The 21,083-nt window shown below is 43.1% G+C and overlaps 1 protein-coding gene across 2 annotated transcripts in view; it reads right to left on the reverse strand.

Annotated features, from left to right (window-relative positions):
- reln (reelin) overlaps positions 1–21,083 on the reverse strand; it is a gene marked incomplete at its 5' end in the record, with an annotated part of 88,675 nt that overhangs the window by 29,123 nt on the left and 38,469 nt on the right. For both annotated transcript variants that reach the window (XM_083974039.1, XM_083974038.1), the window contains 10 exons: positions 620–735; positions 903–1,054; positions 3,200–3,345; positions 3,486–3,726; positions 4,208–4,316; positions 5,652–5,703; positions 7,343–7,439; positions 7,552–7,630; positions 7,772–7,804; positions 14,836–14,906. In XM_083974039.1, the coding sequence (XP_083830165.1) occupies positions 620–735; positions 903–1,054; positions 3,200–3,345; positions 3,486–3,726; positions 4,208–4,316; positions 5,652–5,703; positions 7,343–7,439; positions 7,552–7,630; positions 7,772–7,804; positions 14,836–14,906 (1,096 nt within the window). The remainder of the gene's footprint in view (positions 1–619; positions 736–902; positions 1,055–3,199; positions 3,346–3,485; positions 3,727–4,207; positions 4,317–5,651; positions 5,704–7,342; positions 7,440–7,551; positions 7,631–7,771; positions 7,805–14,835; positions 14,907–21,083) is intronic.

Consider the following 21,083-nt stretch of genomic DNA (forward strand, 5'->3'; position numbering starts at 1 on the left):
AATGAAAGACTGAATAGATCAGAGCAGAAGGAAGATGCTAACTAGTGCTGCAATTATCAATTTTCATTTCAATCATTTCATGATTTATGAACTGCGGAGTATTGACTCAACTGGTTGATAGAACATTTCTGAAAATAGGATAACATTGCAATTTTGTACAATAACAATTCCCCAAAGTTCAAGAGGAAAGCTGCAAGGTGCTTAGTTTCTTCTTAAAACCAAATGATATTCAGGTTACTATGACATATGATGAAGAAAAACAGCAAATCCTGATAAATAAAATACTGGAAAGTGAACGAAAACTGTGACTGATCAGTTAACAGCTGACAAATAGTAATCTATCAGACAACTAACAGGTGGAGCTCTAATGAAAATACATCAATAAGGTCTGTTTTACTTTAACAAAGACATGGGATTGGCTGGTTCTGTGAACAGCACAACAATGACTGTTCAAAACCCCATTTCAAATTCTACTAATCTGAATGATACACACAGTCAAAACACTGAAACACCTGAAATCTAGGGCTAGTGTCACACATTTCATTGTGGTGTCATAGCACAAGAAATTGAAAGCTGTGTTACTTATTGTGTGTGAATATGGAGTATACTGTTGTCTCACCTTGTACGAGGAGTATGGAAGTGTGTCGAGCGTCACACGCTCCCTCCTGCCTTCAGACCTCCCAAACAGAATGACATCGTTCTCATGGGACTCTCCGGGATCACAGCTGCCACCACCTAAACACAAACTATGTCTATGAAATCTAATACACATGATGAGGGCACCATAAAATAAAAATACCATTACACAGCAATGTATTAGTATGTCAAGTAGAGCTACTGTTGCTCACTTTTTCTTAATCCAAATAAATGACAAAGTATGATGGATGGGGGATTTTCCATACCCATGGTAAAGTGGAAGCGGAGGTTTCCATAAGACGTGGTGTCGAGGTAGGGGGTGCACACCCGCCTCCGCCCCTCCTTTTCAAAAACTAGGGCTGAGCCTGACTCAATCTCTCCACACTGGGTCCCATAGACAGCTCCCTCTATGTCCCAGCTGGATACAGAGTAGAGACAGGGAGGGTTGAATTAGTGTCTCAAATTTTCATCTCAGAGGTAAGTGTTTAAATACAGTATGTAAATCCATGATGTACATGTACTCTATGGTCAGCACATAACAAACAGTTCATTTTCATCATTTCCCAGTATCACAAAATATCTGTATCATTATCTACTTCTGTGTTGCATGTTTCCATAATGAAAATGTAATTTAATTTGATGTAATTTTTCCCCACCATTATTCTTTCACTATCTCCTTGTATTATTGCTCTAAATGCTTATAGATGATCTCAGTAACTTACAGCAACAGTAATTATAATCTTACCGTATATTCAGTTTTTAAGATGGCTTTGTGCCCTGTGACCTTGTTAGATAAACTATTAAATAACCTACAAATTGGTAGTAAATTTTTCAGGCATGTGTTACAAGAATTAATTTTTAAGACACAGTAAATTACAATTTAATACCTATATATGTACAGTCATACTTGCAGTTATATGTACAGTTATATACACAGTTAAACAAACACAGAGCAGAGCGGCCATTTATTGTAAATTATAAGCACCTACACAAAGCCAAATATTATCTCCAAATCAGAGTTCACTGAAACATTAGTGACACAAATAATAGAATATCAACACTTATGTTTACAGATTTGCATCTTTTACACAACATCTCCCTCAGGAGTATCACTGAAGTCAGGAAACAGTTGCCATAATTCACCCTTTGCCGATTCAACAAACATACAATGCCAGGAATGCTGCATAAATCACCTGGAGGAGGACTCGCACATGGGAGAGCATACACACACATGCAGACACACACTTCTGCACAGTAGAGAGAGTATCCTCATTAGCACTGACAGAAGTTAGCTCAGTGTGTCAGCTCTATCCTGCATTCCTCTGCCCCTCCCTCATCCTCATCCCCCCGTCTTTCCTCCCCTCTTTCTCTCTTCTCTCTGTCATGTGGCGTAAAGGCTGGTGTGTCTCTGTCACAGCCAGTGTTGGGTTAAATGACACAGTGGAGTGTGGCATCACCGGAAAAAAACTTTCCTTGCCCTATTCACACATGTGTCGGTCCATGATGTGTGAGGGGTGAGAGCAAGCATGTGGTGTGCCATGCTAGCATGCTGGCATGCTGCAAGAAGGTGCGAGGGCGTGGACTGGTTGCAGAAACATGCTGCTGTTTGACGTCCTCCTCATTAATGGAAAAATGTAGTGACAGACCTGGTGCATGAGGCCCGTTAATTACTCTCTGGCAGCAACACTATCATCCTCTCTTTCTATTCTCTCTCTGCCTCTCACTGTGCTTTTCACAATGTCTCCTTGCTTCTGCTGTCGAGTGTGCGTCTTTGTGTGTGTATGTTTCGCTGCATGTGTGCACGTCTCACTCTGAACAGATGGACTGCTGTCTTTGTAGCAGTCAGAGGCATGGCATTCACCTGTGTTTGCTTGACTGAAACTTGTTCAACACGCTGCATGTTGTGTGCTTGACATATAACAAGTGACAGCCAGGTGTCAAAGCATATGCATATGTACGCACAGACAGAAACATCAGAGCGCTGATATCCTACCAAAATCCTCTCTCTATGTTAAATCGCTTTTTGCTTGTTTTTTCTGAGCCCAAATGTTATCATCATGAATATTAATTCTGTCTTTAAACTCAAAAGGCTTTAGATTATCACTGAATATAATGACTACTTTTAAAGCCTCATCACAGTTTGGCTCTGAAATATATTTTCATCATTTACTGTAACATGATAAAAGACTATTGCCTCAGGTCTGGAAACCAAATTTGGTTACACTATATTAGCTTAATTGCTATTGATCGAACCCCCCTTCAGTATCAGGTCAGCTGAGTCAGTGCCACATTTTAAAAGGCTTTTAAAAACCTATAAATCTGTTTAATGTTACACCGTTTTTTTTTCACAGTTTGTATTAGATACCGTTTTAATGGCATAGTTTGACCTTCCCCTGTAAATTGTTTTGTTGCACTTTTATGGTGTTGTATTTCAATATGCACTTTTGAAACTCTCAGATTTTGTCGGGTTATTCAGAAAATGTACAGTAGTTTGAACACACTTTTGACTTATGCTATAAATCTGATGAGTGGGTGATGGAATCTGACCATTATGTTGACTTACTTGGATGGTGGGCTCTCAAAGTCTTCCTCCCAGTAGCTCCTTCCTTCTTCTCTGTGCAGGTCAACGTCTCTGGTGGATGAAAAGCTGTGGCCAGTTCCCTCGCCACCATGGAAATACAGAGCATTGCCCTCGGACTGACAGGCGTGCTGGTCAGAAAGAACAAGGTGTTAACACGCGCAATTGAAAACATTTTAAAAAATAAAGAGCAAATGCTGCAGTTCTGCTCTGAGGTTTAAAACAACACATATTTATGACATTAGTTCTGCTCCTTTAACAACAGTGCTACCTTAATGGTAGCTCCAGGGAAGAACAGCCAGTTAGCAGTGTCTGGGGGGTCCAAATTGTCCTCCATGAGCGGGGCTCTGTGAGCAGCATTCACCAGCAGCACGTTGTCCAAGCCCCAGCAGGACTCGTAGCCTTCGGGGCCTTGGGGAGCCTCCTGAGACCAGCGGATACGAACACCATCAGCCCTGGACTGATGTGGCAGGGGAAGAAGGTGGATGACGGTGCTGCTGTTGGTTGGGGCTCTGAGAGAGAGAGAGAAAACATACAAAAGAGAGTGTTGATGAGTGTGTGGATGGCGGCTGTACTCATACAGCTGACATGAAAATGATCATTTGTCATTCATTAATCATTGAAAACAAAAATAGTCAAATATGGAGAAAAAACTGCATCCTCTTATGATGGATGAAAATGAGAGAGAAAACTGATTTCAGCAATGTCTATGAGTCTGTTTCTGCATTCTGAGAGCCCAGCCCTCGCAAAGAAATACTCCAATATTATGGTTAATAGACAGTATTACTACATCATACCTCTGTCTGAGAGCTGATAAAGTGGCAGGGAAAGAGGGATGACAAACACAGGGATCACTGTGACACAAACAGAAGAGGAATGACAAATTGAGAGGAGGAGGTGCGAATAATGGAAAACAGACAAGGTGGGTGTTCATAACAGATTGAAGGACTGCAGGACGGATAAGGAAGACAGGAGAGAAAGAGCGAGAGAGACCTGATCTTCTCCAGTGTGATCCAGTCATCTGACGTATTGGTGTTACCACTTAGGCTGTATGACACAGTGATGCTGGGGTCTGAGTAACTGAACCGGCAGGAGCCTGAACCTGGAAAATATAAAATACAAAGAAGACACACTTACGGTATATGACTGTTACAGCAGCTAAATAATATGTCAGCTAGTTTCCTTTTTTTTATCAACTGAATTTCATCAGCAGCGCAATGATCCTCTTTATGCCTCAAGGAGCAGTGAGGCACAGCATGGTGGCTTCTTCTGACTGATTGCTCCCACATTCCCCTCCCTTAGCCGAGTGGAAAATTGTATCTAAATGGTGTCATAGTGGAACTAAGTGATCAGCGGCTTAACAGGGCTGAGCGAAGTAGAAGTAGGAGTTGATATGGAAGGGGTTGGGCAGAGGTGATCAGAGGAGAAGTGCTGATGTAGGACCAGAGACTGTACAGTCAGCTGTAGCCAAACACTGCCAGTGCATCCCTGTATACTGTATGTGTGTGTGTGTGTGTGTGTGTGGGGGGGGGGGTATTCTTGTCCATATGAAGAGGTTATGTGGAATTTGTGCACCTTAAACATGTGGGTTTGTGTGGGTGCTGTGGGAGTAGGCAGGGTCAAAGGTTGCTAATGGAGGAAGCAGGCAAATCCCCATGTCTCCACCTTTACTCTCTCCTCCACTGCCCTCCCCCTCCTACTCCCACCACTGCCTCACAGTGTGCAGCATCCATGTACTGTTGGCGCCCTACTGTGATGCTCCAACCCCGCTGAATACAGCCGTGCATTAACCTGCCACCACTTCATTGTCCTGCTCTACTGAACTGCTCCAATACACAACGCTACCGCAACACAAACTCATATTAATGACCTGCAAAGCGCAGCCAGACAGAACGAGAGAAGGGAGAGAGAAAAATACAGGAGAGGGGTGAGGGTGAGAGGGGTTGTTGATACAGTATGTACTCCTGTTTCCAGCCAGTCGCGTTCCCATGAGAACTGGCAGATGCATGTAATGGACATGAAAAATACAACACCTCTAAAAACTCTGTCTTGGCCTTCTGGGTGTCTTTCCAGAATACTGTAAATCATTCATTATTGTGATAGGAGGAGAGGGGAGAGGGGAAAGAGACAGACACGGAGAGAGAGAGAGAGAGAGAGAGAGAGAGAGAGAGAGAGAGAGAGAGAGAGAGAGAGAGAGAGAGAGAGAGAGAGAGTGAAACACAGAGACATTCTGTGTAGCAGTTGGTTTACTGACATATAACAGGGCAAAAGATGCTTGTCTCAAGAGGATGACAAAGGCATCTGCTGTGCTGGCTGGAGAACACAGTTGCACGCAGGGCTAAGATATTTCAACAGGGTTAAAAACTTCTCAAACATGCAGTTAGTCTGCTGAACAAAACACACATAGCCATTGTTTGCAGTGCAATTTAATACTCACCCAGGGCAAACTGCAGGACTGAAGCTGTGCTGGTGTTGAGAGGAACAGTGATCTGGGGAAGATACACAAGGCAGTTTAGGTCGTCACCGATAAATAATCAAATCTAGTTTATAGTGTGATATCATCTAATAATTCAGGGGAAAAATGTCCGCTGTGATTTGATGCACTAAGCAAGTGTATTTAATTTAACACCAAGCTGAAAAGCACTGGCTCACTAATGTTGCTTTCTTGAATATTTACAGTAACAGCACTAAACCATGTAACCCAATGTTTCAGCCTTTCTGGAGACATTTCTGTGTCGCTGTAAAAGGGTAAGATCATTAACTACTGGAGAGAAGTACAACATTTTCATCTGGTGTTATGTTACTCTTTAAATGGCAAGTTGATGGAACATTTTTCCTGTATGTTATCAATATGATAAAACCATTAATGGGCTGTAGATAACCTGTGCTTTTGTTGTGTGTTTGTGTAAATGTGTATGAGTGAGTGTGTGTGTGTGCGTGCGTGTGTGTGTGTCTGAGGTGTGGATATGCTGTGTGTACATGTATGTGTGTGTTCTGATTGTTGTTGCTGTGGTACTGGTGAAAATCTGTGTGTAAACATCCCTGTGTTTCTGGATGTGCATGCTTGTTGCACTTGACAGAAGAGCTGCCAGGCAGCGGCATCAAACATTTGGAACAGCGACAGGCAGAGCAAATGCTTATCACAGAAGTAAATAGAATCATGAGGCTCTAAACACTTCTCTGTTGCTGACTGGCTTTCATCTCTAACAGCAGAATGAACAGTTTGAAATCAACTTTATACAGATAGAAGGAAGGCATGAATAGGTTTGATAAGCAGTTATCACTGTATGTGTGTCTGTCTGTGTATGTGTATGTGTGTGTGCTTGTGTGTGTGCCACATGGCATGTCAGATAGTATCCTGATACTATTGTACTTCACTGTATGACCATCATGTGATACTCAGTCCTGCACTGCCTTTGGTTTCACTATCACTTTTAAATATTGCATCACACTCGCTTTTCATCAACTTCTGTCCCACAGCAGCAGGAAAAAAAATAGTTTTGGCTTACAGTAAGCTGCTGGAAACTCATAAATTCCATTGAGTTAACAGATGACAGAAATAAAAGCTATTATCTACAAATTATATACATGGTTTTTTTTTGGTAATAAACTGACAACAAATCACAACAATCAAGATAATTTCTACAATGAATATACAAGAAGCATAATTCCTCTATTTCAACAGCTCATCAACTGGCTGGAGAAAGATAGCTTCATAATATTGGCTCTATGAAAACTTTGCATTTAGTTTCCTATGATTTTTGTTTGATTTTTTGCCTGAAATTATAACTCCCTGGTCAGATTATTCAGGAATGTTTAGTCGTTTAGTCATTAGTCATGATTTTTGAGTAATATTTCTTGCTTAAATGAAACACGCAGTCCTAAATTTTAAAATGTGACATTCATTCAACAGTCATGCATGATTTATGTTTGTGTTTTGGAAACTATATAAACCATGGTAAGCAACAAAACCTCAACCAGCTCTTTGGTTAGAAGAGGTGTTGTTACATCTAGTAGACTATGATTTACTGCAGTTGCGCTTGTGGCCACTGAGTGGTTAGTTTGAATACATGGTCAATGGGCCTTGAAATGTTCAGTGGTCAGAGTGTGGTCAAACATGGAGGTTACCAGCTCTCGTTCTCCAAAGGGCTCACAGAAAGTGACCGCTCTGCCATGCATCAGCACACCACACTGCTCTCCCACATCACAGTTACTGCACTCAGACCTGAGGGGAGAGACGAGGAGAGAAGAGAAGAGATCGAGTTACAACAAAAGGTGAGAAGCGTCAGGTGACAGTGATCGACAGCACCGGCAGTTTACGAGAGGAGATTACCCACCAGATGCTGGGGTCCAGCTCTCCTTGGAGGTTGGAGTCAAAGTCGTCACGCAGCACAGCATGTTTGCCATGGAGCTCCACTACACACACACACACACACACCATATGCTCACAGTTAGACACAACCTGTTTGATAACAGCTCTTTTTATGCTGTAATTACCTTTGTGATTATAATATTCAAGGGAGATAAACAACATTGTGAAATGAAAAGCAGACTCACGAAGGCTGGGTCTCAATGGGGACTCGGTTGGAGCTGAAACAAGGAAGAAGAGGAGGAGTTAAGGAACATCTTCAATACTTAAATGTTAAGGTATAGTTGGATGTCAGGCTTGCCCTAATATGCCATTCCTGGGTCTTACTAACAGGCTGTCACTGACTCTGGGTAGATCGAAAAATGTACAAACTTTTCATATCTGTTCAGCTTTGCATAGTGAAATATGCACATGTATTAACTCTGTAACTGCAGGGAAACGGTCCGGTTCTCAAATCAACTCTGAATGAAACAAACTTTCACTGTGTCCTGGCCGGTCACATCTGCAGTCTCCTGGCTGCTGATGTTAATTCCTTTCAGTAATGAAAGACTGGGCGGCCATGATTAACGGTTCAATGCCAATTAACCGCCATCCTCCCCACGGGCGCCGGTGTGCTGTAATCTGTGGCCACTGCCTAGCTAACACACTCAACCATCAATCTCTCCCAGGGGATACACAGCTCTGAGGGGTGGAGGGAGCTGAATGGAGAGGGTTGGGTTGGGTTGGGGGGGGGGGGTAAGACTAAATTAATCAAACATGGGTATTAAAAAGAAAACACTGGCCTGACTTTCTAGCTAAATTACTGAGAACACTTTGTAGAATACAGTCTGCATTCACATTTCAGCTAGCTGCCATTAGGTTTTTGTGCGTCAATAGATGGAAAGGGTAGAAAAAAGTGAGCTTGAAGACATAATAAATCAAACCGAGGCAGTTTTTGATAGATTCGTTTTGAGGAAACAATCTATTAGCTCGTACACATTGTTAGAAAGAAACATGAAAGGTGTGACAAATTACACCATCTGACTGATGCAATGGACTGCACTACTAAAAAGTTGCGTCAGATGATACTCATACATACAACTTTGCTTTGATAGTTCACCTTTGGCCACTGAGAACCATCAATTTACTAGACGGACGTTTGTACACTGTTGTTTTATCTTGTAAATTACACTTCCAGATTATGTTCCCCATATTAGGGAATTAGGGAAGTTTATGATCCGTGACTGCTCAGCAGCACAGTGGCTTTGACCTTAGTGAACACATCACCCTTCAGTCCCTTTGAGCCTCTTTACTCTTCTCTGGTAGTGGGGTGTTTTAAGAAAGCCTTACTCCAGACTGAAGAGAGGGATAATCTGCCATAGTGTTCTCCATCCAGGATGAGCCTGCCCACCTGATAAGACACACTCAGATAACACAGTGAGGACTCATTCCTGAGTTTCATTTTGGGTTACTTAAGACCTTCTTTCTAACTTCACAGCAGTTTTAACATTACTTCTAAGAGAGGGGGCTTACACTTGAGGCAGCCCACCTAAAACCTCCTCATTGACAAGAGAACCTGAATTGAGAGAGAGAGGGACCATTGAAAAAAGGTTTTTTTTTTACCATCGTAATGGCTCTGCAAATGTCTATGCTTTGAGCTCAAACTTCAATTTCATTAGGTGCCCTCGTTTTTTTCTCTCACACTGGATCCAAAGTCTGTGCTCTTAGAAATGGATTTACATTTCACAGACTGATGGTAAAGTTTCATGCTGACTGTTGAAGTTGGAGTCTTAGCGGCCCGTGTGACAGAGCTTGGCGGTTCAGTGGCTGCGACTGTTTGCTGCTGCTCTGGTGGACCCTGACGCTCAACTCCACGGCTGTGGCTCAGGCTCCACGATGAAGCCCATTAAAAGCAGATCAAAGGGCCTTCTTCCTCTCTCTCCCTCTCTCTCGCACACTCCTTTCCTCCCCCCCTAATCCTCCAATGTTTGCTGATTCAAAACATCACTCCCAGCATGGGTAACTATCTCGTGCTTCTCGTGGTTTATTCTTATTAAGCTATAATAAAAAATATAACATACAGCTGTTTGCTCAGTTTACATGAGAATGTGTTCATCTGACAAATTCAACCTGAAAAGAGCTTGTACTAAAACTCCAGTCCCAGTAATCCACCTTCTCAAACTCACATGGCAATAAATGCTTGGTTGATATTCTGTTCTCTACAGTCTTCTCCCATCTCTCTCTTAAACAAACCCTTCTAAACCGCTCTCAGTCTTTCTAGTGAGGCCATTTGGCTGGAGAAAGGCCGGTAAGATTTTTTTTTTTTTTTTTTGGGTGGATAATCCCTTCAAGCTTCCAAAAAGACCTAATTTACAGTTTTCTTTCTCTATGCTTCATCGCACTCTCCTGCTGTCTCTCTCTCTTTCCTTCTATCACAATCTCTCCCTGCTGCCCACCCCTCCATCCGCACCCATTCTGTCTCTCTCTGCCTAACCCTCTGTGCATCGGGAGCAGACAGTGGCGCTTATTTCACTTGGATTAATCCCCTCTCACTTTCTTAAAGACTTCAATTACTGCCTCCTCTATTAGCGGCTCATCTCTGCTAATGCCAGTATCTCCCTGGCCAGGGCTTACACTCACAAGCATACAGAGGGACACACACACACACACACACACACTCAGACGGCTTTGCCTTCCACAGATGACCCAACCCTATTTGCTATTTCTCTGCTATGCACACACACACACAAATGCACGCATATTTTGGAGCAACAAAAAAAAGGAGGGGGGTTTCAGTAAACTAGACCGGGGCTAAAATCAGTTGGGTGCTGATGAGCATGGTTGGGGTGATACGAGGGGGGACTAAATGAGCATAAGCTTTGGCAGACTCAGACATCTCAACACAAAGAGCGCAGGGCACAAGTCATGTTAAATCTTCTCCCCCTCTTCTCTCCATCTCCCAGCTCTAATCTCCTCTCTCTCCTCTGTCTCTCTGCACCCCGCAAACTGTACCAACTCGTCCGATCTCCCTTGCTCTCCTCTCGTTTGCTCCTTTTGCCTTCGTCTGATTCACATCCTTGACGACACGAACTGCGTTTAAAGTCGGGTTGCTCTCGTCTAACTGACGGTTGCAATTACTGACTCACCAGGACCCAGGATGCTGTTGTTTTTCTTCTCCGGTGACTAAAAAGAGGTGGTTCTCCAAGGTCAGATTACAGCCACTCCACTCAGGGCCCTTGTGTGTGCTTCAATTGGCATCACCATAATAATCACAGGTGACTGGAGTGGAAGCCAGCACATGTGTAGGTTTCACTATTATTTTCAGATTAGCTGTTAGCTTTTCACAGTGTGTTTCAAGTCAAGGTGATAAAGACGAGTGTCTCAAAACACAAGGATGGGGTTATTTCAGCTTTCTGTGTTAATCTTTCAAGCAAACATCTTCATGCTACCGTTAGAAATGATGAGAAACAACGTATACACACCAACACATATCGTCACTCCGCACTTGTTGGATGTTGAGTAAGTGATGTCATTCAAATATAAATTAAACAAAAAAAAAGCAACAAAGGAAAAATCTTAAAAGTAGAGCAAAAGAAATAAAGATGTGGAAGAAAGAAATAAAGCGGAGAAAACAAGGCTAGAGGAGACAGCCAGGAAGGGAAGAGATATAGACGACTGAGGTCTCAAGGTTTCTCGCTGGTGAGTGATGAGGGATGGCAGGCGGGCTGGAGTCCAGCCAGGGAGGCAGGCTGGCTGGCAGACCGGGTGGGTGGCGTGGAGGTGGGAGAGTGGAGGCCACCCGTCCCTCCTCTGTTGCGCTGTGATCAGCCGTCCCTCTGGGAGCAGTGGCCTCTTTGAGTTATATGTCCCTTTAATAATCCATCTGGGGTGCAGTGCACTCGGCCAGGCCCATAAAGACCTGATTTATTCCCTTGCTGGAAATGAGGGGACCTGGCGAAGCTGGGCAGAAAGCAGGGACTGCTGGCCCTGCTGTCAGGAGATAGAGCTGATGGACGGCCTGCAGCGCCATTCAACACCCACAACCACTCCACCCTTTAGCACTGAGAAACCCTTTCCTAACCCACCCCTACCTCTCCTTATCCCCCAACTTGACTTCTCTCATCTGGGCTCATTAAAGTCTTTTTATGGTTGCTCAGGCACAGCAGAAATGAACTTCTGTTTCATCCTCCCGCCTGTCTGTTCTGATACTTGCAATCATTTAAAACAGTGGCGGTACTTTGCATTTTGCTGCATCATGCTTTAACGCATCTCAAGGAGCCTGTCCAAATAATCTGGCGATGTGCTGATTGGTGTCACGAACCGCTCGGTCGTGCTGTAGATTTTGTTCAGTTGCAGCAGCATTTGTCAGACTCCCATTAGTTTTGTCTTCTGAATCCACAAATATCAACAAAATATGGGGATTTTCTGTGCTGGTTGTGGGCTGAAGTAATGGGGTGTAGATCAAAGCAAACTGGAAGGGAAGCTGGAGGGATGAATCGGAGGTAGACTGAAGGGACGGGGTGGAGAAGTATGCTGGCCCAGCAAAAAGAAGCTGTAAGCGCTCAGGGGGGAGCGGTATGTCTGGAACCAGGCATCCCAGGTTCCTCCAATGCTAGATGCACATGTGCACACATAAAACCACAAACACACAAATCCAACCTCTGCTTATGTCTGTATTTTAGGAGCAGCAGAGTGGAAATATCAGAAACGATAACCTGTCTCGGTGAACTTGTAGAAAGGTTTCCTGTTTAGTGCCTCATGCCAGATTTCCCCCTGCGAGTTCAAGACTTATATCTCTCCTCTTCTATCTTTATCCTTAAATCTCTTATTTACATTAGAATTTAACTGAATGATTCCCGTCTCCCTCCACCTCTTTATCATTCTAAGCTCAGATTCACACTCCAGCGTTACCCTCTTTCTCTATCTCCTTGGCTAATCTGTCCATTTGTTCTTTAAGTCTTCGCCCTGCCTGATCACCCCTGATTGCCTTCTTATTCTACTGTAGCAGCCTTGCCGCTGTTTCTCTCTCTCCATCCCTTCCTTTCTCTTTTTCTTTTTCCTTCCCTCTCCTCCATGGATCATAACCCTGCTTTAGATAGCTTTCATTTCTCCAGCTCTTCAAAGCTCGAGTCTTAAGCATATGAACTTCTGAAGTGGCTTGAGCTGGCCCTGTGTCTTTTATTCCACTTTGAATACTAATGCTGAGATTTGAAGTAACTTTGCTCGGAGCAGCTTGCACTTTCTTTGCCACTCTGCGGTTGAATTTGGGACTGTAGCCGATTTGATCCTGCTGGAAAGGACTCGTCGACAAGCCTCTGCTTCACCCACTGGTAAGTCTGTCTTTGTTAAGGGAACTGAGACAATAAATTTAATTTATGTAAAGTTTTTTTTCCCCTTTACAGTTAGTTGGTTTCTGCCTCATCACACTTAACTTTTTTTTTACTGCACCAAAGCAAAGTTTGTTTAATGTCAAAGTAATTCTCAAGTTTCATTTTTATGTCAGGAGTCTTGCAGAGTCCAGTTTCATGACATTTAAAAAAAAAAAAAAAATCTGCATCGCTTTTTTGAAGTTCCAGGCTCTGGTTGGGAAAGAGGAAGAGGAACTGACAACGGTAAGTTAGATCAGCAGAGGAGAGAAAAATTGTGCTTATTGGAAAATCCACAAGAGACCAGAAATGATCAGGCTAATTTCTGTTTCTCTTCCTTCCTTTCTATCATCTTTCCTCAGTCGTCTTTGCCTTCTGTTGCCTGCGGCATGTTCATTTTTCATTTGTAATTCAGATTTTCTGGCGCAGTTCGGCAACAGAAAGAGTGTTGCGCTATTGGCTGTCAAAGGAATTTGCCGATAACAAGGTCGACCATCCGTTCACATCTACTTTTTGCCCACTTTTTTTGGTTAATGATGTGTAATTACCACATAACCTCTACCCAACACTCATCGCCTGCAATTTATGACCTTCAAGTTTCTCATTAACACTATCTCTTTGTCTCACCTATTTATTTCCTTCTGTCCTCCCAGCTCTCCTTTACCAATGACACAATGAAACTGTCATTAGTTTATAGCACTACATTCCTCAGCTATCGCTCCTATGTATCCCTTATCACCATGACCAACTGTCCATCCCTCATACCTGCACATCCATTCACTCCCTACAGATTTCAGTTTTTACATTACCTCTCTGCTAGTTCCTCTGTCTGCTCTCATTCACAACTTTTGTCCTCCAAGGCATCACAAGGTCTAAATCTTTACTTTCCAGCTTGTCTGCTGTGAGTAGTTGTGTGTTAGTGTGATATTGCAGAGCTTTGGCAGGGAACAACTAAGTGACTGTTGTTGGCTGCAGATATTTCATGTGCAGAGGGAGGAGACTCGGGCAGTGTGTCAGTGGTGGTGAGAGGATGAGCGCTCGGGCAAGGAGACAGAGGAGAGAAGCCTTGTCGCTAACTCTCTGTCACTCTTCCAGGCCTGACTGAGGGCTCTGTGCCCCATCTTTTCCAAGTGGCATGGAGCCATCAAGTTGAGCACTCTGCCTGGCAAGGGCTACAATCGTCTGCAGTGTCTCCAATGACCTGCTAGGGGACATGTTTGTAATAAACAGTCCTCAGAGACCAGGTACAATTACTTTTTTCCCCTAATAGACTAAGCATATTTTAAAGCGCAAAATTTGTTATTTTACCTTGAAACTGTGAAAAAAAACCTATCAGCAGCTAAAGTGCTTCTCTACTTTTAGCATTAAAGTCAAATATGATATACAAGGAGGAGTTCTTGAGTGAGGAGGAGGCTTCTTTCCTGTAAACAAGCAATTATACACACTCAGCATGCAGAGTGGGACTGCACTGTCTGTCAATAGCTACTTAAGGCTGTCACAGAAAGTGGATGTAAGAAGTGTTGGCCATAAAGCGTAAATCTCCGACAGAGAGAGGGGGGAAAAAAGCTGAGTTTAGCATAAGCTGAAATTAAGCTGGCAATATAGGACATCCAAATATCTCTGGCTCTAGCTGCATCATTAGTGAGAGGCAGGAAGTGCTGCAATGCCACTGTCATGAAGAAGCTGCATATCAACCATACTGTGTCATCCATATTTTGACTATTCGTGCATATGATAGACAGTAATAGGAGGTATGATGGGGGGAAGGTGAGTGAACATGTTGGTGCACATGTGCTCAAACATTATGTGCATCTGTGCAGGTTTATCTGCCCGTAAGTGCAGTATATTAACATGTTTGTGTCATGACGGGGGGAGAGGGGTATATGTTTGTCGTGCCTGCTACTCACCTCCTTGCTCACAAAGCTGCTGGGCCAGAGCATCCTTGAATAAAATCTGTCCTCGATGTGTTGCTGTGGCACTGAGGAGGAGAGAGAGACAAAGAGAGACGAAGCATTAACACAAACAGCACTACTGGGAAAGTTAACTACTCTGTCCTTAATATATGAAGATGAATACAGCACAGATGGCGTCATTTCCCACCAAACCAAAATGTGCTCGAGCATCCGACATGAAAGCAGACATTTTATGAACTTCATTATGATGTGACTTTAGGGTGAAAACAAAAAGAAATACCCTCAGAGCCCTGTCAAAATGGGAACTTTAATAAACTAGCTTCTCAGAGGCTATGTGGGATAGAATAATATTTACATGTGAATGGCAGACATGACAAAACACAAAGCAACAGTGAGCTCAGCTAACAACACATGCCCTGGATTATTATCTTATCTTGGAGCAAAGTTGGAGGTCTTGTTTCTATGACTGCATTTTAATAATAATAATTGTGATTTTATTATCGACATACTTACTTTCCTCTTTCATGTTAATGCATTGATGACATGACAAAATGTTTGTGCTCATACAGCTCCTAGAGTGGGTTATCATATATCTTCCAATATAAGTGCTTTGCTCTACCATAAAGCGTTTGTGCATGTCAGTGTAAATGTAACTGTACAGTATGTTGCGTGCTACTGTATAGGATGTAATAAATTCCTTACAGTGGCCTCAAAATGCATTATTCATTTGAAAATGGAGAGATGTTTAAAAATCAAAGAGGGTGAAATGGCTGCGAGTGCAGTGGGATCTTATACACAGATACTGAGTCGTGCTCTACTGTTCTGTGGCCATGTGGAAAGAGATACACTCTCATATGCAATGTCATAATGACAGTGGGGAATACGCATACTGTACAGAGGAGGCTGGAGAAGTATAGGGAGGGATGTCATCTCTTCCCAACAATAACAACTGCTGCTGCTGCAACAGCAGCAGCAACTGGTGATGATAAGCATAAAAATAGAAATAAAATAGGCATTGTAAAAACACAGGATTATAGCCAGAGAATAAAAAATAAAAGAAACTCAGAAACAGGAGAGGGATTGAGATGGAAAGATTTCTGTGAGTGTGCGCTGCATTCTTCAGAGTGGCCTTGAAAAGAGTTATTGGAAAAAAAAATTGTAAAATTTTAGAGCCCTTTGTAGCTCATTCCATTTAGTGAAGGCAGCAAAATGGTTTGTGTAGCAGTGGCCCTATGAAGGAGGCGACAGGAGATGGCACAACACTTTTAGTTGGCTAGTAAAAGCTGTGCCACTCCTCCGGTACGGTCTTGGTTTTCCCCACAGAATACACAGAGGGAAAACGGTTGGAGTGGGACTGAGGTCAAAATGTAAGGAGGATAAATAACACAGGCACAGGCATGACGTGTTTCCTCATTGACAGCTTGGAGCGTTACCATGTTTCGATCAAGGAGAGAGGAGCAGTTGGAGTCTTGTCTCATCTGCCTGGCACCCAGACAATGTTTTAATGTTGTAATTTGGCTTCGGTATTAATAATGAACATCATCTGTGGCTTGTAAATAGGAGCAACCTCACACTAAAAACACACATTGACACAGCAATGACAAACTCTCTGTGCCACCCACATACAGTTAGAAAGTCCCTTCAAGGGCCACTTGTGGAAATAGGAGGTCTTTGTCCAGGTCTCTGCCATGTAAGGACACACTTGGGCTCCTTACACTGTTGTTTCAGTGTTCAGGGAATTCCCAGGGTCCAAAGACATGACACAACATTTCTATTATCTAAGTGAAACAAATAGAGCTCTGGATAACATCACTGAGATTTCAACTTCACTCTATGTCAACTTGAATGTCAAACATCCAGACAGTTTGCTGTGCAGAGTGCTGTGCCACACCCAGTCAACAAACCGTACATTACAAACTCAGAGGAGGATTAAAAATAAGGAAGGCTTCATGGAGACAGAATATAGTAGGTACCTGAGTCAGTGAGCCCCACATCTATTGCACATGCTCTCTCCTTCTCCAGCTTGTTTATGTCTCTTTCGTTCTCTGCCACCCCGTGTGGATTTTGCCTTGCACCTCCCAAACTCTGCCCTACTCGGGCCCACAATGCAGACTCAGGCATTTATGGGTGCCAAGGCATTTACACGTTCATCTCAGCTCATGAATAATGAATAGACCCCTCATTAATTAGTAAAGAGCTCCAGTGCATGTGCAGAGCTGGGGAGAAAACATACATAATTACACTCATATTTCAGAATTGGGCGAAAACTAATTTGAGTTTGGTATTTATGAATAAAAGATGGTGCGTAACGAACAGCGGGTGGGGATGTAGGAACAAGGCTCTTAAATATTTACTAAACACTGTCTCAAGTCAAGTTCACTAAACAGATTCTGTTAAGTGACGAGGGACAGGGGGCTCTGTCAAGAAGCAAGTTTGACCTCACACACATTTTAGACACACACATGCACACACACACCTCGATGACAGCAACCTTTTATCAAACCAGGTAGGAGAAAAAAGGTCCTGCAAGGCATGATGCATCTACGACAGACTTTTTCCCCATTTTAAATCAATGCAAAGGGGCTGCATTAGTGAGGTGTGTTGATGTATGTACCAGTGAGACAGTCAAATATAATCCAGGCAGCAGAGTTGGAGGAAAAAGCTTTTTACATCATTGACATTTTAAAAGTATGAGAATTTACTATGCAGAGTCCTGATGTTGTAAGTTGTAAGAAGCATTTTGATATTCTAACACTGACATGAACAAAGGTTGCACTAGTTTTAACTACATACTGTTGGTAACATTATTCGGATGTGTCATATTTTATAAACTGATAATATGTTTTGTTGGCAACATCTCCTGATCTGCAAAGCAAATGTCCAATAAATGGAGCAGGGTCAAGAGTGCAGTATTTGAAACGAAATACAGAAAAGGTACACTGCAATATAAAGCACAAGCCTTAACATAGTACATGAATAAAAAGTACTTTGTAAATTATACAGAGGTGTCTTTGAAAATTTCAGACAAGTACAGTACTTGTCTGTTTCTAATGATGTTGTTTTCCTCACCTTCAATAAATACAAAGACAGAACAAATGTCAGTGGAGACAAATTCAGTGGGAAATTTGCTGCTGTTCCCTTGGAAGTGTGTGTATGAGTGAGTGGTCTGACTATGTGCGACTTAATAACGCGTATGTCATTAAAACAGTAGCCAGGAGAGGGCATTTAGTCTGAGCTGGAGAGTGTGTGATCGTCGCAGCGCGACGCCAGCGTCTGTCCTGCCGTCACACTCCAGCGGCTCCTCAGCGTGTGTCTCTCATTACCATCTCCACTCAGGGAGCCACACACACGCAGGCACCGAACAGCGTGGATACACACAAAACATTTATTGAACATCTAAATGTTAATTTGACTTTCTTTGGGGGGAAAAAGCAATTAAGGAACTAAATGTGTTGCTGTTTTTTTTTTCCTCCTTTCACTCTCCTCTGATTCAAACGAGGGATCATTCATCTTTTGTCATCTTCTCCCCTCTCATTAGTCTGAGGAGCAAATCTGAGAGAGGGGAAAGAGAGAGGGATTGAAGGAGATGGAGAAAAAGAGGAGGATTGAGAGAGACTGAGATGGATAGATTGGGGGGGGTTGGTCAGAGGAAATAGAGATGGGGGGTTAGATGGCCTTGTCTTCAAAGTCCACAATCTGCTGTCAAATAGCAAGGCATACGATCAACACACACACACACACTTCATGCCACACATGAGCTTTAACATGTATGCAGATGGACAGGCTGTCACTCAAAGAGCTCCCAAAAGGGCCTGGAGTGGGTAATTACCAAGCATGTCTTCCATGTTAGATTACATGTTGCTGTTGGCCATTACTATCCCCCAGGAGCCGGCTTGACAGCTCCCTGCTAACCCCACACACACACACACACACACACACACACACACACACACACACACACACACACACACACACACACACACACACACACACACACACACACACACACACACACACACACACACACACACACACACACACACACACACACACACAGTGGGGAACCCTGACAGTTGATTTACCCTTAAGCCATATACATGCAGTTAAATATAGCGAATGCAACCTTAAAGACAGGAACATTAACACAAAAACAAACTTTTCAAAGTGTATTCTTTAACAAAAGGCCCCCAAAAAAAAAACCTTCCCTACACTAATTACTAGATCTGAGGGCAGAGGACACACACATACACTCTTCTTCCCTCGTTAGACGACACTCCCATCCCATTCGCCTCAAATCCCAATTAAAAGCTCATTTTCTCTTCCAGCTCACTAGGCCTGTTGGTAATCATGATTAATATGAGGAGTTTCAGTGGGGTGCAGTTCCAGTCGCCAGCGCTGATTTGGTGCATTTGGACCAAGCCCTTAAAATAATACACCCTAATTGGTTGATTTATCTTCCATGTTGAGGACCAGCTGTGGTTATGGCATCGCAATCAGGGAGGACGAGTATAAGAACGGAGAGGCAGAAAGATGGAGAAGCAAAGATGGGACGATGAGAGAGGCTGAGCGAGCGCGTGTTCGGCTCTCTCTAGAACATCGCTGCTCAGGAGCTTGGATGAAATGTTGAGCAGGTTTTCTTGATTCGACCCCAGCTTTGACATTTTCATCACCATCAGAGCCCAAGAAGGTGTGACTGGCTTTGTGAAATCACATTACTCCCTCCCCCCTCCCTCTGCTACTAAATTAATTAATTGAAAAAAAGGCTCTTGGAGAACATGCAAATTTAATGAAGCTCCACAGAGGAGGGATTTGGGAGTTGTTTGGCAAATTACCTGCTTGTTAGCACAGGGTCATAGAGAGTTACGGCTCCGAATACAGCCAGAAGAAGTGCAGTTATTGCTCAGTATACAGCCAAGAGAGGAGCAATTGACCTTGACTACTGTTAGCGAGTAATAATTAGAGGGATTAGGAAAACAACAGTCATTATGAGTAAATATGTGAGGAAAAAGACAATAGAACAGAGGTTAAAAAAAACTCCCTATTTTCAGGCTCAGGTAAGTACGAGGTGTTTTCTTTCAGTCTCACAAAAAGCTGCTGTACTGTAAAACTGGATTTTTTTCTAAAAGGGTCAGATCAGGACAAGAGTGGGAGAAAGAGAAGAATTGAATGTATTTACCCAGAGCAAACAACAGAGGGGTGAAGCCCGGCAACAAGTCATGTTGCCGGGCTTCATCTTGTCAGTCACAATGGAGCACACAAAATACATCTGGAGCCGACCCCCCTCCTGTCCCTTGAGCATGGTTCATTTTGCTGCATTTAAAATGAAGTGCATTTCTCTTTCAAACTCCACGCTCTATTTCATCTGGGATTGATAGGGAGGTCACCGTCTCAGCAGATGGGACGGCAACGTCCTGATGAGACTGTGTCTCTGGTGCAGTGCATACGTGATGCAGGCAATTTATGGCAGTATTGATCAGAGCACCGATCTGTACTACCATATCTGTGTGTGCATGTGTGTCTCTGTGTACACAGGTGTATGTTGATAATTACAAGGGGTCACGGACTGCCCCATGGGAAATAAGACACTATCATGGATGCAGAGACCTTTAAGATAGACAGCAACAGGAGCCTGGGGTGTGATCTGCTGAGGAGCACGAGAATGGGTTTGCCTCTTAAAGGCAGTGATTTACTGTTACATCCTAAAAAAAAGTGACATATTTTGAAATTTTAGAAAGGTTAAACACATGGGTATGAGAGATATAGGAGCTGCTGTCGTGTGTGAATGTGTGATATATGAAAATTGAAATTATATGGGTGGACTGTGTCAGATTTGTGGCTCTGGTCGGATCGGAAAAGTGGATCGGATTTATGTGTTCTGTCATCTTTTGCATTACCCCCCAATTTTTCTATATCTACAATGCCAAAAATGTGATTGGCCTGAACCAATCATTCATGTTCCTTGGCTCAATGTCTACAGTGAATCAGTCACACAGCCAGAGGCCAGTGTGGAGCTTTAATGATGAGGGGAGCTCATTAACCAGTGATTTTATGTTGAAACAGACTCCAAGATTGACTTGAATAACAGCAAATCAATGTGGAAGACTAATAGGAGGAGAAATAGGAGCTGGGTGAGATAGGTTATCTGTCAGCCTGATGTCTGAACTCTGACCTTTGACCTCTGATTAATACAACAAGCTGTCGATCACTCTGCTTGTCAGGATCAAAAAATGGAAAGTTCAATC

Source organism: Trachurus trachurus, assembly GCF_905171665.1.
Source record: "Trachurus trachurus genome assembly, chromosome: 6".
Lineage (NCBI taxonomy): Eukaryota > Metazoa > Chordata > Actinopteri > Carangiformes > Carangidae > Trachurus > Trachurus trachurus.